At 43.1% G+C, this 14000-nt stretch overlaps 2 protein-coding genes across 11 annotated transcripts in view; one reads left to right on the forward strand and one right to left on the reverse strand.

Moving 5' to 3' along the window:
* kifc3 (kinesin family member C3) overlaps positions 1-14000 on the forward strand; it is a 71554-nt gene that overhangs the window by 36972 nt on the left and 20582 nt on the right. For 8 of the 10 annotated variants that reach the window (XM_052028054.1, XM_052028057.1, XM_052028055.1 and 5 more), the window contains 6 exons: positions 1904-2027; positions 3109-3238; positions 4402-4631; positions 6214-6348; positions 9212-9317; positions 10497-12221. In XM_052028054.1, the coding sequence (XP_051884014.1) occupies positions 1904-2027; positions 3109-3238; positions 4402-4631; positions 6214-6348; positions 9212-9317; positions 10497-10513 (742 nt within the window). In that variant the 3' untranslated portion in view covers positions 10514-12221. Of the gene's footprint in view, positions 1-1903; positions 2028-3108; positions 3239-4401; positions 4632-6213; positions 6349-9211; positions 9318-10496; positions 12222-12280; positions 12312-14000 lie in introns of those variants that run through there. The other 2 variants (XR_007957332.1, XR_007957333.1) reach the window with 2 other exon arrangements.
* Positions 12374-14000, reverse strand: part of katnb1 (katanin p80 (WD repeat containing) subunit B 1) — a 44988-nt gene continuing 43361 nt past the window's right edge. Inside the window, exon 19 of the mRNA XM_052028060.1 lies at positions 12374-13945. Coding sequence (XP_051884020.1) covers positions 13813-13945 — 133 coding nt within the window. The 3' untranslated portion in view covers positions 12374-13812. The remainder of the gene's footprint in view (positions 13946-14000) is intronic.

Consider the following 14000-nt stretch of genomic DNA (forward strand, 5'->3'; position numbering starts at 1 on the left):
CCTGACACCTTTGGCTTCACAAAAATACTGGATTGCTTTTTCCCTCTAAAGGAATCCTGGTCCAAACTGTTTGACTTCCCTCTGTTGATCTCTAAGTGACCCCATCTGAACCTGCTGAAGCACTTCTTTTCTCACCCTCTCATTCCTTACACTTCACCTCTGGTGCCTGCACCTGTTGGCTTTTCTCTTCGTATTTCAGCAAAGTACATCGCTGACACTCGAAGGTGATTAATCTGCTTTCATCATTGTGGGGCTTCGGCGTGGTCATCTGGTGAAATTTGTGTGGATCTGGGTTTATCCAATTGCCTTGCTGTTTACATAATGTGTTCTGTTGTGCAGAACTAGTTGATTCCACTGGCAATTAAATCATTTCAGTGCTGAACTCATTGGCCACGCAGGTCAATAACATTAAGGATATGCTCATAACTTACTGAGATCACCAGAACATGTGAATGTCCAAATGGCAAAAGTCTTGAAATCAATAATTGGGGAACCAACAAATTAATTAAAATGAATGTCTCCAATTACAATGCAAGTTAGGTGCAGAGTTAAGCACTTTATCCACTACTTCATCTAAACTGTCCAACAAGCTACAACATGAAGTGCAAATTTCTTGTGGTTTAGAGTTAGCCATGAGAGAGAGGGGCTGGTATTTCAGGGTTCTGTTTGAGCATGTTTGACAATGAAGGAAAATATTGTTGTTATGAGGAATTCCATTGTAATTACCAAACAGGTTCATCAGAATTGGTCTGGTACAATCATTTCTTAATAGAAAGGAGTATACCTTCAACTTTAGTACAAAACAAAAATCACAGAGGAATTTCTGTGTGGAGGTGTGGAGCTATTAAAATCAAAATGATTGATTAATATTGTCTGAGCTTTTGAAAAGAAAATTGATGTCTTCCAGAATGTAACCTGATCCAAGTTATAACTTGAGCAGTCTGTCTAAATTGCTGAAGTCTTTGTGATGCCACGTCCTTGATTTCTGTTAAGCTGTAAGTTCCTGGGCCCTACTGGACAGGTCATTTATTTGATGGTTAGCTTTTCCCTGTGACTCTTCCCTTCCCTGAGAAGTGGCACTTAAATGTGGTCAAATTTGAATCTTCAGATTACAGCTGCAGAAGTTTGGTTAAAGTCACTACTTTGGAAAATCCCACTCCACCTCCACCCGCGTTTCTTTCCTGGTCTCTTGTCTAAATAAGTCTTCACTTAGTCCTCATTACTGTTGATTTGCTATCTGCAGATCCACGTACTTGCGAGGTTGGTCCCAGGCTCCATCTCAGTTTTTTTTTGAATAAGTACGTCTATATGCATGTGTACAATGATCAACCAGTTGTTGTCTGTGTAAATATGGTGATCAGTTTCCACACCACTTGTGTCAAGTGGCTCCCTGCTGTTCTCTGTTTCTCATGGAGAGCAGTCCTTGTTTACACAGCTTCACCTTGTGATTTCAAAACTGATCAAAGCCTGTAAGTTTCAAACAATCAATGGAAGTAGTTTGCTAGCTAATATTTACTTTGCAGTATTTGAATGTTTTGTGTTTATTAATACATGTTAATGCTTTTAGAATGTTGTAGGGTATATTTATGTTCATTTGGGAGATGGAAAGAGCCTTAGTGGTATCCATGTTTTGTTGTTCATGGGGACTCTGTACCCCACCCCTCGCAGGTAATGAGGACTGGGTGTTGGGAACAGTTGCAAGTTTTCTGTTGTAAATTCCACTTTTGTGAGCATATTACTGTACCCACGGCCTCCCCCTGTCTGGTGCTTACTGCTGCTCTGTGTCTAGTGTGGTCTTTTCCTCCTCGTGGTTGTACGTCTGTTGGTGAGGCAGTCGCTCGATGGGCACTAGCAAACGTTGAGCTTTTGTTGAGGCCACTAGAGTCAACTTGTTTATTTGCAGGAACTTGTTGGCCAAGGACCCCAGCGAGAAGCTTGAAATAAAGCTGAGTCCCGATGGCAGTGGGCAGCTCTACGTACCAGGCCTCATTCAGATCAGAGTACAGAGTGTGGACGACATCAACAAGGTGAGAGCCGTTGTTCATTGCTTTCTGATGTGACAGGTAAAAAGAGACTGAGCAGCCCTGCAGTTTGGGACTGGGAAAGGGGATTGGAGAGTTGGATTGTTTGCTTTGAATTGGTCAGTCGTTTGGAGCTGGCTGCTGGTTATAATGTCTTGTTGTCTAGGCAGCTGGTGCCATTTCCAAGCAATTGAACCATCCACGCACAGACTCTGGAAAAAAGCACTTAACGCCTTTTGAAGTATTTTTGAAGTGTTGTCAGTGTTATAATGAAGGAATCACGGCAACTAATTAGCAAGGTCCTCGAGGGCAGCACGGTGGCATAGCCAGTAGGGCTGCTGCCTCACAGTGTCAGAGACGTGGGATCAATCCTGACTTCAGGCACTGTCCGCTCGGAGTTTGCACGTTCTCCTTGTGATCACGTGAGCTCTGGTTTCCTCCCACATCCCAAAGACGTCTGGGTTGGTAGGTTAATTGGCCACTCTGTGCAGGTGAGTGGTAGAATCGGGGGAGTTGATGAAAATGTGGGGAGAATAAAAAAAAAAATGGGATTAATGTAGGATCAGTGTAAGTCGGTGGTTGGTGTTTGAAGCAGACTCTGGGCCTGAGGACCTGTTTCTGTGCTGTCTCTCTCTGACTCGAGTTTGACTCAACAGCAACAGGAAAATAAACCAGATAATCCGCTTCTAGTGGCCTTGTTTGATGGATAGGACCTGAGCCAGAACACCCTTGTTCTTCAGTATAATGCCGTCAGCTTTGTAAGGTCCACCTGAGAGGGAAGAAGAGGCATTGGTTTAAGCTTCATCTAAAGGATTGTAGCCACAACACCTTGGTACTACTCATTGGGTCTCAGCCTGAACAGAGTGGACAAGTTATTGAGCAACAGACCTGCCTTTGCCAGTTCTGTCTGTTTTGCTCTGTTCAGCTGGCAACAGATTGAGGAGTTAGTTTTTACCATCAGTGTGATTACAAGGTGTCTTTTTCTGAAATTAAAGAGTAACGCAGCAGACACATTGCCAACAATCTTCAGCTGATGTCTAAGACTTTGAGAAATTCAGTTCTTTGCAAGACTGTCCTGTTCCCGCAGGTTTTTGAACTTGGGCGTGTGAATCGGGCCACAGATTTCACGAATGTGAATGAACGCAGCTCCCGGTCCCACGCTCTGCTTATCGTTTCCGTGACCGGGATAAACCTCACCTCTGGAGTTCGAACAACAGGTACGGTCTGAGCACAGCAGAGAACATAGAGGCTTTGTAAATCAGTAGCTGTGATGTACCTGCGGCATTGAAGGGAAGGAGTTAATGCCGTTCAATGTTATTAAACATCAGAACTCTGGTGTGTGTATCTCGGACCTCCCTTGTATCAGGTTTTGTTCATTTTTAAGTAATTTTCAATGTGTAAATGGGTACGTTAGAATGATAATGCAGGAATTAATGGATGATAAAATAGTCCAAGCTTGGCCTATTTTGTCTTATGCCCAGGAAGTCACCAATTACAAGATTATTAATGAATTGAACTCCATCAATCAGGGCTTTGTGTATAGAATGTGGTAGCGGGCCCACAGGTACTTCTGCTCAAAGCTAACTGTCCCTCCTCATACTCACTTCCCCACCTTGTAGTGTCTCTAATTATACTTCTGCCAGGGCCTGAAATAGAACTTTATGGTGGAGATTTCTAATTTGCATTTGAATGTGTTAGATTTTGGATTTGTGGTAGAGTGCTCCAGTAGGGTAGGGATTGCTCCATTTACAGCGTGTCAAGGATGAATCTCCCTTCAGTGCCTAGTTTCAAAGGGCAGGCACAGCAGTGTAGAGGTTAGCGTAACGCTATTACAGCGCCAGCGACCCAGGTTCAATTCCAGCCGCTGTCTGTAAGGAGTTTGTACGTTCTCCCCGTGTCTGCGTGGGTTTCCTCCGGGTGCTCTGGTTTCCTCCCACTTTCCAAAGACGAACAGGTTAGGAAGTTGTGGGCATGCTATGTTGGCGCCGGAAGTGTGGCGACACTTGCGGGCTGCCCCCAAAACACCCTGTGCAAAAGATGCATTTCACTGTGTTTTGATGTACATGTGACTAATAAAGATATCTTATTTGTGAAGAGTCCCTGTCCTGCACTCGGGGCCCAGGATGACCACAGGGCAGTTGGGGAGTTGTGGGAGTGTAGGAAATGGATGGGGGAACCATAATCCTTCTGGCCAACCTGTCTGTGATAGAAGAAGGTGCTTTATAGTCTGGGTGGGGTGCATTGATTCACAGAGCATGGAACCTAACAAAGGGTGAATTCCAACGAAGCCTGTGACAACTGGGCCGATAACTCATTCCCTCTTCCTGCGTGGAGATGTGATTCATGTGGGTCTTCCAATCACTGCCTTGCTTTCTTGCAGGTAAATTAAACCTGGTGGACTTGGCAGGCTCTGAGCGTGTTGGAAAGTCGGGGGCAGAGGGACCCCGGCTGAGAGAAGCCCAGAATATTAACAAATCCTTGTTGGCCCTGGGTGATGTCATCTGTGCACTACGGTCCAAGCAGCCGTACATCCCTTTCCGTAATTCCAAACTGACCTACCTGCTGCAAGACTCCCTCAGCGGTGACAGCAAAACCCTCATGATGGTCCAGGTGAGAAATCTCACTGCTCGTTCTAACAGTCTGCTTCCGTGGTGTAACCTTGGAACTGGGGAGAGGGCAGAATGGTAGCACCAGGACCTTTGCTGGACTTCAGGAGGGGTGGGGTTTGAGAGTTGGATGAGTAGGAAGAAGAACACAGAACGGCTCTATGGTAGTGAAGGCTGTTAGGATTTGAGGCACATAAAAGGAACAGGAGGTTGAATGTGCACTGTTTAATTTTAAGGCATGCAGCACCAGCATTGGTTCTGCACTGAGGGTGATGAGGGTCGTCACTTTAGTACTGAAGTTGGTGTGAAGTACTGGCAGGGTTGCTAATGGTATATAAATGACGTGGCTTCACCACATCATTGACAAATGGACAGGCTGCATTGTGGACACTCCTTCCATGGCCATCTGTATGGTTGAACCAATCTCCTGAGGTTCAGGGATCCTCTGGTCCATACAATAAAGGCCGGTTATATGCTAGGGGCTTGCATTCAGTTGTATTATAACTCCTACATGCACAGTGTTAAGTTCCATTTGCAACTCCTCAGTAAATGAAGCAGTCCGTGCCTGCTTGTAGTAAGACCTGGACAACATTCAGGCATAGGCAAAGTGGCAAGTAACATCTGTGCCATGCAAGTGCCAGCCAATGACAGTGCCCTAAAGAAAACTGTGTATGGTTTATATTCGATGGTATCCCCCACCATCAAAATTTGGGGGCTGGTCACCATTGACCAGAGACTCGGATGAGCTGGCTGCAAAGCTACTGTGGCTATGAGAACTGATCAGAGGCTGGGTATCCTGCGGTGAGTGACTCGCCTGATATCTCAAAGCCTTTCTGTCATCCACAAACCACGTCAAGAATGTGATGGAATACCCTCCACTTGCCTGCATCAGTGCAACACCAACAACTCTGAAGGAGCTGAAGACCGTCCAAGGTAAAGCAGCCCTATTGACTGGCACTCCATCCATCACCCGAAACCTTCCTTCCCTCCACTGCAAGTCGACGGTGCCAGCCTCACCTGGGTTACTCCAACAGCATCTCACTCACCCGCCATCTCCACCACCAGGAGGCACGAGTAGCAGATAGGTGGGAACACCACCACTCGCAGGCTCACTTCCCAAGTCGCACACTGCCCTCGCTTGGAAATCTCACTGCTCCACCATCACTGGGTCTGTCTCCTGGAACTCCCTCCCTAAGGTGTACCAGCCCTTGTGACAAGGGTATTGCCAGAGCAGGTCCAGAGGATGGCTGGCCATCACCTGAGGGCCATTGGGGGTGGGCAACAAATACTGGCCCACGTCCCAAAAAGTGAATGAATAACGATCCCTGGTGTCAGCGTGAGAGAGTGAGACCTGGGTTACCAGGTCTGTCAGAACATCTAGGAACTTCACAGGTCATGCAGCTACCTTTTTATGTGGGGATCCACAGTAGACATTTTGCTTGACCCAGTGTTCTTCTGGATCAGTTGAGTCTCCCACCAACTGGTCCCTGCTATAATTCACCAACCTGGGCTAAGAATGAATGGGGTCATTACGGGAGTTGAGCTTTTACTGCAGCATTTTCTTATCTAACCTCTGACTTCCACAGGTGTCTCCAATGGAGAAAAATGTCAATGAGACCATTTGCTCACTGAAGTTTGCCCAGAGGGTGCGGTCAGTGGAGCTGGGAGCTGCTGGACGCAGGGTTGAAAACCAGCATTGTTCGAGCCGCCAGGAATGTGAGGTGAATGTTTCACCATCCGGTGGGTGTGGAGATCAGACTCAAAACCAGAGCATGCTGGAAATACCCAGCTGGTCACTCAGCATTTGTGGAGATGTGAAAGGTCTTCGACCTGAAACGTTAACAGTTCTTCTCCATAAATGCTGCCAGCCCTGTGGAATTTTTCCACCATTTTCTGTGTCAAACTTCACGGGGGCTGAGGATGGTGGGGCTGCTATCGCTGCTGGGAAGGAAATATAGAAGGGAAATTAAGTTGCGTTTAGTGAATTTTAAAAGGAGCATGGAAAATATTTGCTGAATTGACATTATTCCTTTGGAAATTAATTTCCTTATTGGGCTGATGTGTTCAGGCAGGGCCGCTGTGCTGTGTGACATCGTCTGACTTGTTCTGTCCATTCAGCCTTTAAATGACTGCTGTACACAGCTGGAACACCTGGAGCTTAAATTACCAGAAATAGTTAAAGGTCAAAGAAACATAAACAATTAAAGACGTGCACATTAGTATTCTTTTGTGGGATGAGAATTATTTCTGATTTATGCCAATTACCGATTTAAAGGTCTGCCAAGATTCATTTTTCTGTTGACATCGTCCATGCTACTTCAGCAAATTGTTTGGGATAAACACGTCACCATTTTCATTCCAATGTGAGGGCAGTAAATTTAATCCCTCATTGCAATTTGGATAATTTTCATTTAACTTTTGAATCTGTAATTAGCATAAATCAGAAATAATCCTCGTCCCAGCAGTGAGTCCCACTGTGCACATCTTTAATGATTTCTATCTCCTTGCCCTTTTAACCATTTCTGGTACTTTAGCTGTTTTAAGTAAAACCTTCATGCATTCTTTACTTAGCCTGGCTTTCTGATTGAGTTCCTGAAATAGCTTCTCTTCCTGGTCTCTCATTGTTACCTCTGATGCCCCACAGATCTATAGTCAGGCACCCATTTGTCAGCTATGTTCTGCTGCTTTGTAACATCCAAAAATGCAGCATCACTTTTCACATACAAACTGAAGGTGGCCAGCTTCACCTCATCACCTTCTCTATTGAACCCTCCATTGAATGTACCTGGTGAGACAGACCTTAAATGGAGTTCCATTCATCCATCTCCCTGCACTTACTGACTGCTCTGGCTTCTAGTTAAGCAATAACTCCATTTTAAAATTCTGATCCTCTTTCAACCATCCCCCCATTGCCTTGCCCCACCCTCCGTCTGCAATCTCTTCCAACAACCTAAGATACCTTTATTAGTCACATGTACATCGAAACACACAGGGAAATGCATCTTTTGCGTAGTATGTTCTGGGGGCAGACCGCAAGTGTCATCATGCTTCCGGCGCCAACATAGCATGCCCACAACTTCCTACCTGCCCTTCTCCAGTTCAGATTACTCTTAAAATTTAATTTTCCCAGTGTTGGTGCTCTGGGTTCTCTGGGCTTCCCAGTGTGAGTGGGCTTCTCTCAGTGAATACCTCCGCGAACCCCACTGCTTTGTGATGGTCCTTAAAGCCTGTATTCGTGGTCAAGATTTTGTTGAGCTGTACATGTTATTTCTCTGAGGCTAAGTGTCAAATGTTATTGGATAACACTAACATGAAGCCCCTTGGGATGTTTTGTGATTAAAATCTCTATAAATGAGATTTTTTGTTTGTTCTTTTAACCATCAGACTGTGTTGTGGCAGTTGCTACTCTAGAACATAGAACAGTACAGCACAGGAACAGGCCCTTTGGCCCACGATGTTTTGCCAAACTAATTAACCTAATCCCTTCTGCCTGCACATGGTCCATATTCCCTCCATTCTTTGCATGTTCATGTGCCTATCCAAAAGCCTCTTAAATGCCTCTGTCAAATCTATCTCCACCGCTACCTCTGGCAGTGCATTCCTGGCACCCACCACTCTTTTTTTTAAAAAAAACTTGTCCCGCACATCTCATTTGAACTTGCCCCTTCTCATCTTCAATGCATGCCCTCTAGTATTAGACATTTCAACCCTGGGAAAAAGATACCAGCTGCCTACTGTATCTATGCCTCTCATAATTTTATAAACTTCTATCAGGTCTCCCCTCAGCCTCCACCGCTCCAGAGCAAACAATCCTAAGTAAAGTTTTATAAAGCTGCAAGATAACGTCCTGACTCTTGAACTTAATGCCTCAATTAATAAAGGCAAGCATGCCATACACCGCCTTTACAGTCCTATCGACTTGTGTGGCCACCTTCAGAGAGCTATGGACTTGGACCCCAAAATCTCTCTCTACATCAGCACTGTTAAGGGTCCTGCCATTAACTGTGTACTTTCCCTTTACATTTGATCTCCCAGAGTGCAACACCTCACATTTGGCCGGATTAAACTCCATCTGACATTTTTTCGCCCATATCTGCAGCTGATCTATATCCCACTGTATCCTTTGGCAGTCTTCTATCCACAACACCACCAATCCTTGTCATGTACCAACTTACTAACCCACCCATCCACATTTTCATCAAAGCTATTTACTGTATATAAATTACAAACAGCAGAGGTCCCAGTAAGGATCCCTCTGGAACACCACAAAGTCACAGACTTCCAGCCAGAATAAGAGCAATGGACCACAACCATCTGTCAAAACTGCAACTTCAAAATTGCTGCTTGCTCTCTGGATTATTAACAATTGTCAGTTTACGAAGATCCCTATGACTGGCAGCTTCTGTTCAGTGTCTTGTGAAACATTGTGGAATACATTCTTCGGTTCGCTGATATTTGCAGTATCATTCTTGGTGGGGTTTCTGTTTGCTAACGTGAGTGACGATTTAAGTATCAGGCTTCAGTGTACATGGTCATGTGGAGATTGGGTGGTTCACTGTGGCTGATGCGTATTTCCTTTTACAGTTAGAATCTTCACTGTCAGCTGCCCAACAGGGACGACACAACAGCTATCCAGGAGGGAACATTGTGGGGAAGAGCACAGCAGGGAAAAGAAGGCTGGTGGCATCAAGTACGGAAATCCTGTACCTTTTTGTTTTTTGGTGAGGTAGGGGGGAGACGGGCACGGTTGTGATTGTGGCAGGATTAAGATGAAGTAGGTTTGGACAAGTTTATCTAGCCATTGTGACACTGGACACTTCCGTTGGTTGTGTTCTTCAACAGTTTCAAATAATGTGGAAGACACAAGGTGTAATGGTTTGTTCAAGGTCTGTGTCAGTCCATGAAGTTGTGGACCTGCTCTCTCAACAAGCAGTTCCCTGACCAAAACACACTGCAGCATCCTTTCATTCTTGAATGATCCTGGCCAGTCAGTGACCTTGTAGGACCCTGGAAACCCAGCAAGGCCCCTGAACCCCACTATCTCCCTCTCTTGCTTTGTCACCGTCAACTTGTCGTTGGAATCAACCGTCTAGTTTTATTGGACGTAGAGCCTATGTTACTAAACCATTTGTATTTTCTCAATGTCGTTCTACTGACTGTTTCATTCTGAAGGAACAGATTCATTTTAAAATAGAATCAGCTTATCAACAATTTACTGTCTATTTTATAAATTAGTTCTCTATAAAGATATGAATGCAAAATCCATTAGTGAATGTCCTTAAAATGAAGTGGTTCAGTTCTCTAAATGATTGAAGATTGATACCATTTGGCTTGAGCCTGGTGTTCCTTTCACCAGCTTACGTATTCCCCACTGCCAGACCCTGTTGCTCACTGGTTGTCAGCCTGGGTCCACATTGTGAAGCTGTACCATGGATCCAAAATGGGTGGAGACTCTGTTCTGGTATCCCCATTGCAAAGTTCCTTTTGGTGCATTACATAGGAAATTGGACCATCTCGTCCTAGAGGGGCACTAATTGAAGGACGCTCATGGGACAGTGTGGTTTTACTCTGTTGTTACCTTTCCCACGTTATATATATATCCAGCAGCCTTTAGCTGGAATTCCCCCATACCGTCCCCAAACCTTGCCTGATTGTTGTGTGTATACATATGTTTAAAATCTATCCTTGAGTATATGCCTTGTTATCAAACTTTGTTTTGAGATGTTTCTTTTTAATCGCTTGTATAATGCTTTGTTAGCATATGGATTATTTTTAAGGCTATGTTTTAATTTTGGTAGTCTTTGAAATGTCAGGTTTTGATTCCTCTGTTTAATGTTAGTCAGCTGATCCATGAATGTTTTCCCTGCAGGTGAATTGAACCATTGATGAGGTCAGTAGTGCTGCCTGGAGCAGTGGAAGATTGGAGTGCGGTATCCTGTCCCAGTATATAAAGTTCAGCAAGTCAACACATCCCAGTAATAGATCACAGGGCAATGACTGTATATTTATATACTTCAACTCCATACATACAGCCTGGTTTTTAAAAAGTTAATGCACGGAATAGAGCTCATTACTTATTTTTTTTACATATAAAAGATTTTTATATTGTCTACTTTTTTTTAAACCTGTCATTTGATATCCAAAGGTATTCAATGAGCTCCCATACATTGTCCTTTATATGTTCTAATGTGTACTAGTTTTACTCTTTGTACTGCAAATCTTGGGCTGCTTGCAGTCACTATAGGTTTTGGGCAAAGTGCCAAATATTGTATTAGGTGAAGTTGCACTGTGATGAGTTCGGCACGAAATAGTTGTGAAGAGTGACCTATTTATTAAAAATGTCATTAAGGACTTCCTGGCCAGGGAGTGACTCATGCCACTTGCAGATTTTGGCACTTTCTTCTTTTCCGATGGAATTCCAGTTTGTGAGTAAATGCACAGTTATGGTATTTAGCCTCATTGACCAGAAATCCCTAGACTTTGTTGAGCTGGTCTTTGGTTGGCTACTGCAGATGGTCTCACTGACTTTGGATTGCAGTTGAATTTTTGTTCAAGTATTTCCATGTTTTAGAGTGGAAACGAGGCCCCCAACTTAACTGGGGATCAGACACCTGACACTACCTGCTGATGGGGACAAGTGGAGGATGACCAGTTGGGCCAGAAAATTAGAAAGTGATTCCAGTGAAAGGTTACCATCCTCCAGTGGGGTAAGTAAGAAACTGGTTGGGGGTGGGGGAGGTTGAGTGGTGATGGTGAAAAGAGGAGCAATGTGAAGATGAACCTGCTATTTTAAGCCTTTGGAGCATTGTCAGTGTTGTTTGACGGCTTAAGTGTGCTGCTCAATTGCTGAATTAATGAATGCAGCATTTAATTAAAAACAACACAAGTATATTGCTGAACCAAAGGAAACGGATGTTTTTCTTTGACTTTTTTTCAATGCTGCTGTTCCTTGTGTGGCTGTGGCTAATATCTGGTGCACCTGTTGTTGAGATGGGATCTCATCCTTTAGCATGTCAGCCTAGGGTACGCTATCCAAATTCATCTTTCCTTTTTGACACCTCACTGGCTTCAGGAACATTTAAAAAAAACAAAAATGCATGCTCTGAAGCAGAAATATCACCTAGTCCTAGAGCTGCTCAAGTGACTTTTGTGGCCCAAGCAGGGTTTTTTGAAGAAAGGCCCCTGTGCTGAAATGCTAACTTTGGGCCTGGTAAGCACATGTATAGAAAGAAACAATATGGCCAGCACTTTTGTTCATGTTATGCTTAGGTTTTAAAAGTCTAACTTCTATGTTCTGGGTTGGAAAGCCAGGAATAATTCTCTTAAGCCCCCCACAACCCTGTTGGAAGTTAGAGGTGCATTGTTGGTTTTAAACAGCCCAGAAGTATAGAGAAGCAGCATCCCTTGGTGAAAACTTCCAGCAAGGATTACTCAGGAGATTACTCTGTTTAAGTAATGCATGTTCCCACTGCTCAGAACTTTAGTATTGACCCATCTGTTGTTTGAAACCAACATTCTGAGTGGTAAGATATTCTCAAATGAAATGTATCTATCTGTAAAGTTGTATGTTGCTGCCTAATCAAGATCAAATAAAACCCAGTATTTATTCAACTTCAGAAATTCTTTAAAACCATTTTTGTTAACTTTTTACAGCAGCTGTTGGTGATTTGCATCTTATGACAAGGTATGTATTTGAAGGTTTTTTATTTTGGTGGTGGTGAGGGTAGGAACTTGTTTCAACTCATTCAAAAAAAATTGGTTTATTGTAAAGACATATTTACATAAATTACATTTTCCAAAATAACAGGGAGGGGTACTGAATTAAAATGTTAGAGAATACGATACATGTTCCTGTTCAAACAGCCTTGTTCAGTAAATGTTGCTTGGTGGTAGATGGGCTACAAATCAACATAGTACACTGGTGTGATTGCAAAATTGCAGGATGCATCTTAAATGGAGGTCAAAAAGAGCCAAGTTGCAAATTGAGTATGGAAACGGAAGGTACGTTACTTAAATAAGCAGGGCTGATTTAAGGTGACTTCAGTTAATCAGACACAAAGTAAACTTGCTGCTATATGCCTGTTCCCCAGGCTAGAGGTGTGTCATTGTAAAGTGGATTCCAAACAATCAACTCCAAAAAATTATTATTTAAGTTGCATTGTGATCTGTTTGTGAATGTAAACCAGTTCAAATTTTACCCAGATTACTGTTCCTGCACAGGAACAAAAACTGGCATGACTTGGTTTCAAGTTTATTTGAAAAACAAACCTCACTTTAAAATGGGGATAAAGAACTACATTAACATTAAGAGGCAAAATAAACAATCTTGCGATCCTCTCCAATTATTTTAAAACTTAAGGAAGATGTAAAAGAAAAGTGGATAAGATATGAAATACAATTTAGCCAGAACAATGTTTGAGGGTAAGAGAGATGCAGTCTTCCATATATAATTCAAGCAAGCACACATTTGACTTCTCTCACGGCATTTCTGTACTTTCCAACAAGGGGCTCACAATTCATTACTTTTAACCCTGCTTGCATGTTCCATGTATATATTTTTAAAAAATCCCAAACCTGTTAAAGTAATGGTAGAGGTCTTGTTTCTTGGTCAGTTCTGTAAAGCAAACAGGCTCTGACAGTTTAAAAAAACTACTTAAGCATTTCCAAATAAACCCAACTGGCTCCCTGCAACAATTATACTAACCATCACCAGGATGGACAAGGCCAGTTTCACAATGTGGTATTGTACAATGAAATGTTAACTTACTAAGATTGAAGAGTTGAAGTCATTTTATTCTTGGTGTATAAATGGAAGATAAAGGACTTAAAACAAGTCAACATGTTCAAGAATGTCTCTCCCTGGCATTGTTGACTAACAGGGATCGATTCAAAACTAACAGGAAGGGACAGTTAATTTAAGAATCAGTTTCCCCAGGTCTTCCTTCCATTGTAAATACCAAAAGGAGAATTGTTTGCAGTAGTGTTCAAAAAAAACCTTTGAGGCCCATCTTTACCTAACCGCCTAAATTTTTGTAAACTTTGAAAACAAATCTACTTAAACAATTTGGTCTTTGAATCATTTGTCAGCAGTCTCTGCAAAAGGACATCCAATTTACCAGAGAGAGGAGAACCTCAAGTCAGTCCCTGGAGAGGCGTATCCAATAACAAGTCTATGGAGACCATTTTCATTCAAAAGCTGCCATTAGAAGCTGCAGTTCACGAAAGGCACTACCTTGCCGGCCAGGCATTCCTGCTTTACTCTGAAGAATTGGGAGCAAGTTTTTTAACTGCTTGTAACAAAGTTTACATTTCTGGTGCCTGAGAAAGAAAGGAGAGAGTCAGGCATCTTGATATTTAAAGAATGCACATTCAC

Source organism: Pristis pectinata, chromosome 13 (assembly GCF_009764475.1).
Source record: "Pristis pectinata isolate sPriPec2 chromosome 13, sPriPec2.1.pri, whole genome shotgun sequence".
Lineage (NCBI taxonomy): Eukaryota > Metazoa > Chordata > Chondrichthyes > Rhinopristiformes > Pristidae > Pristis > Pristis pectinata.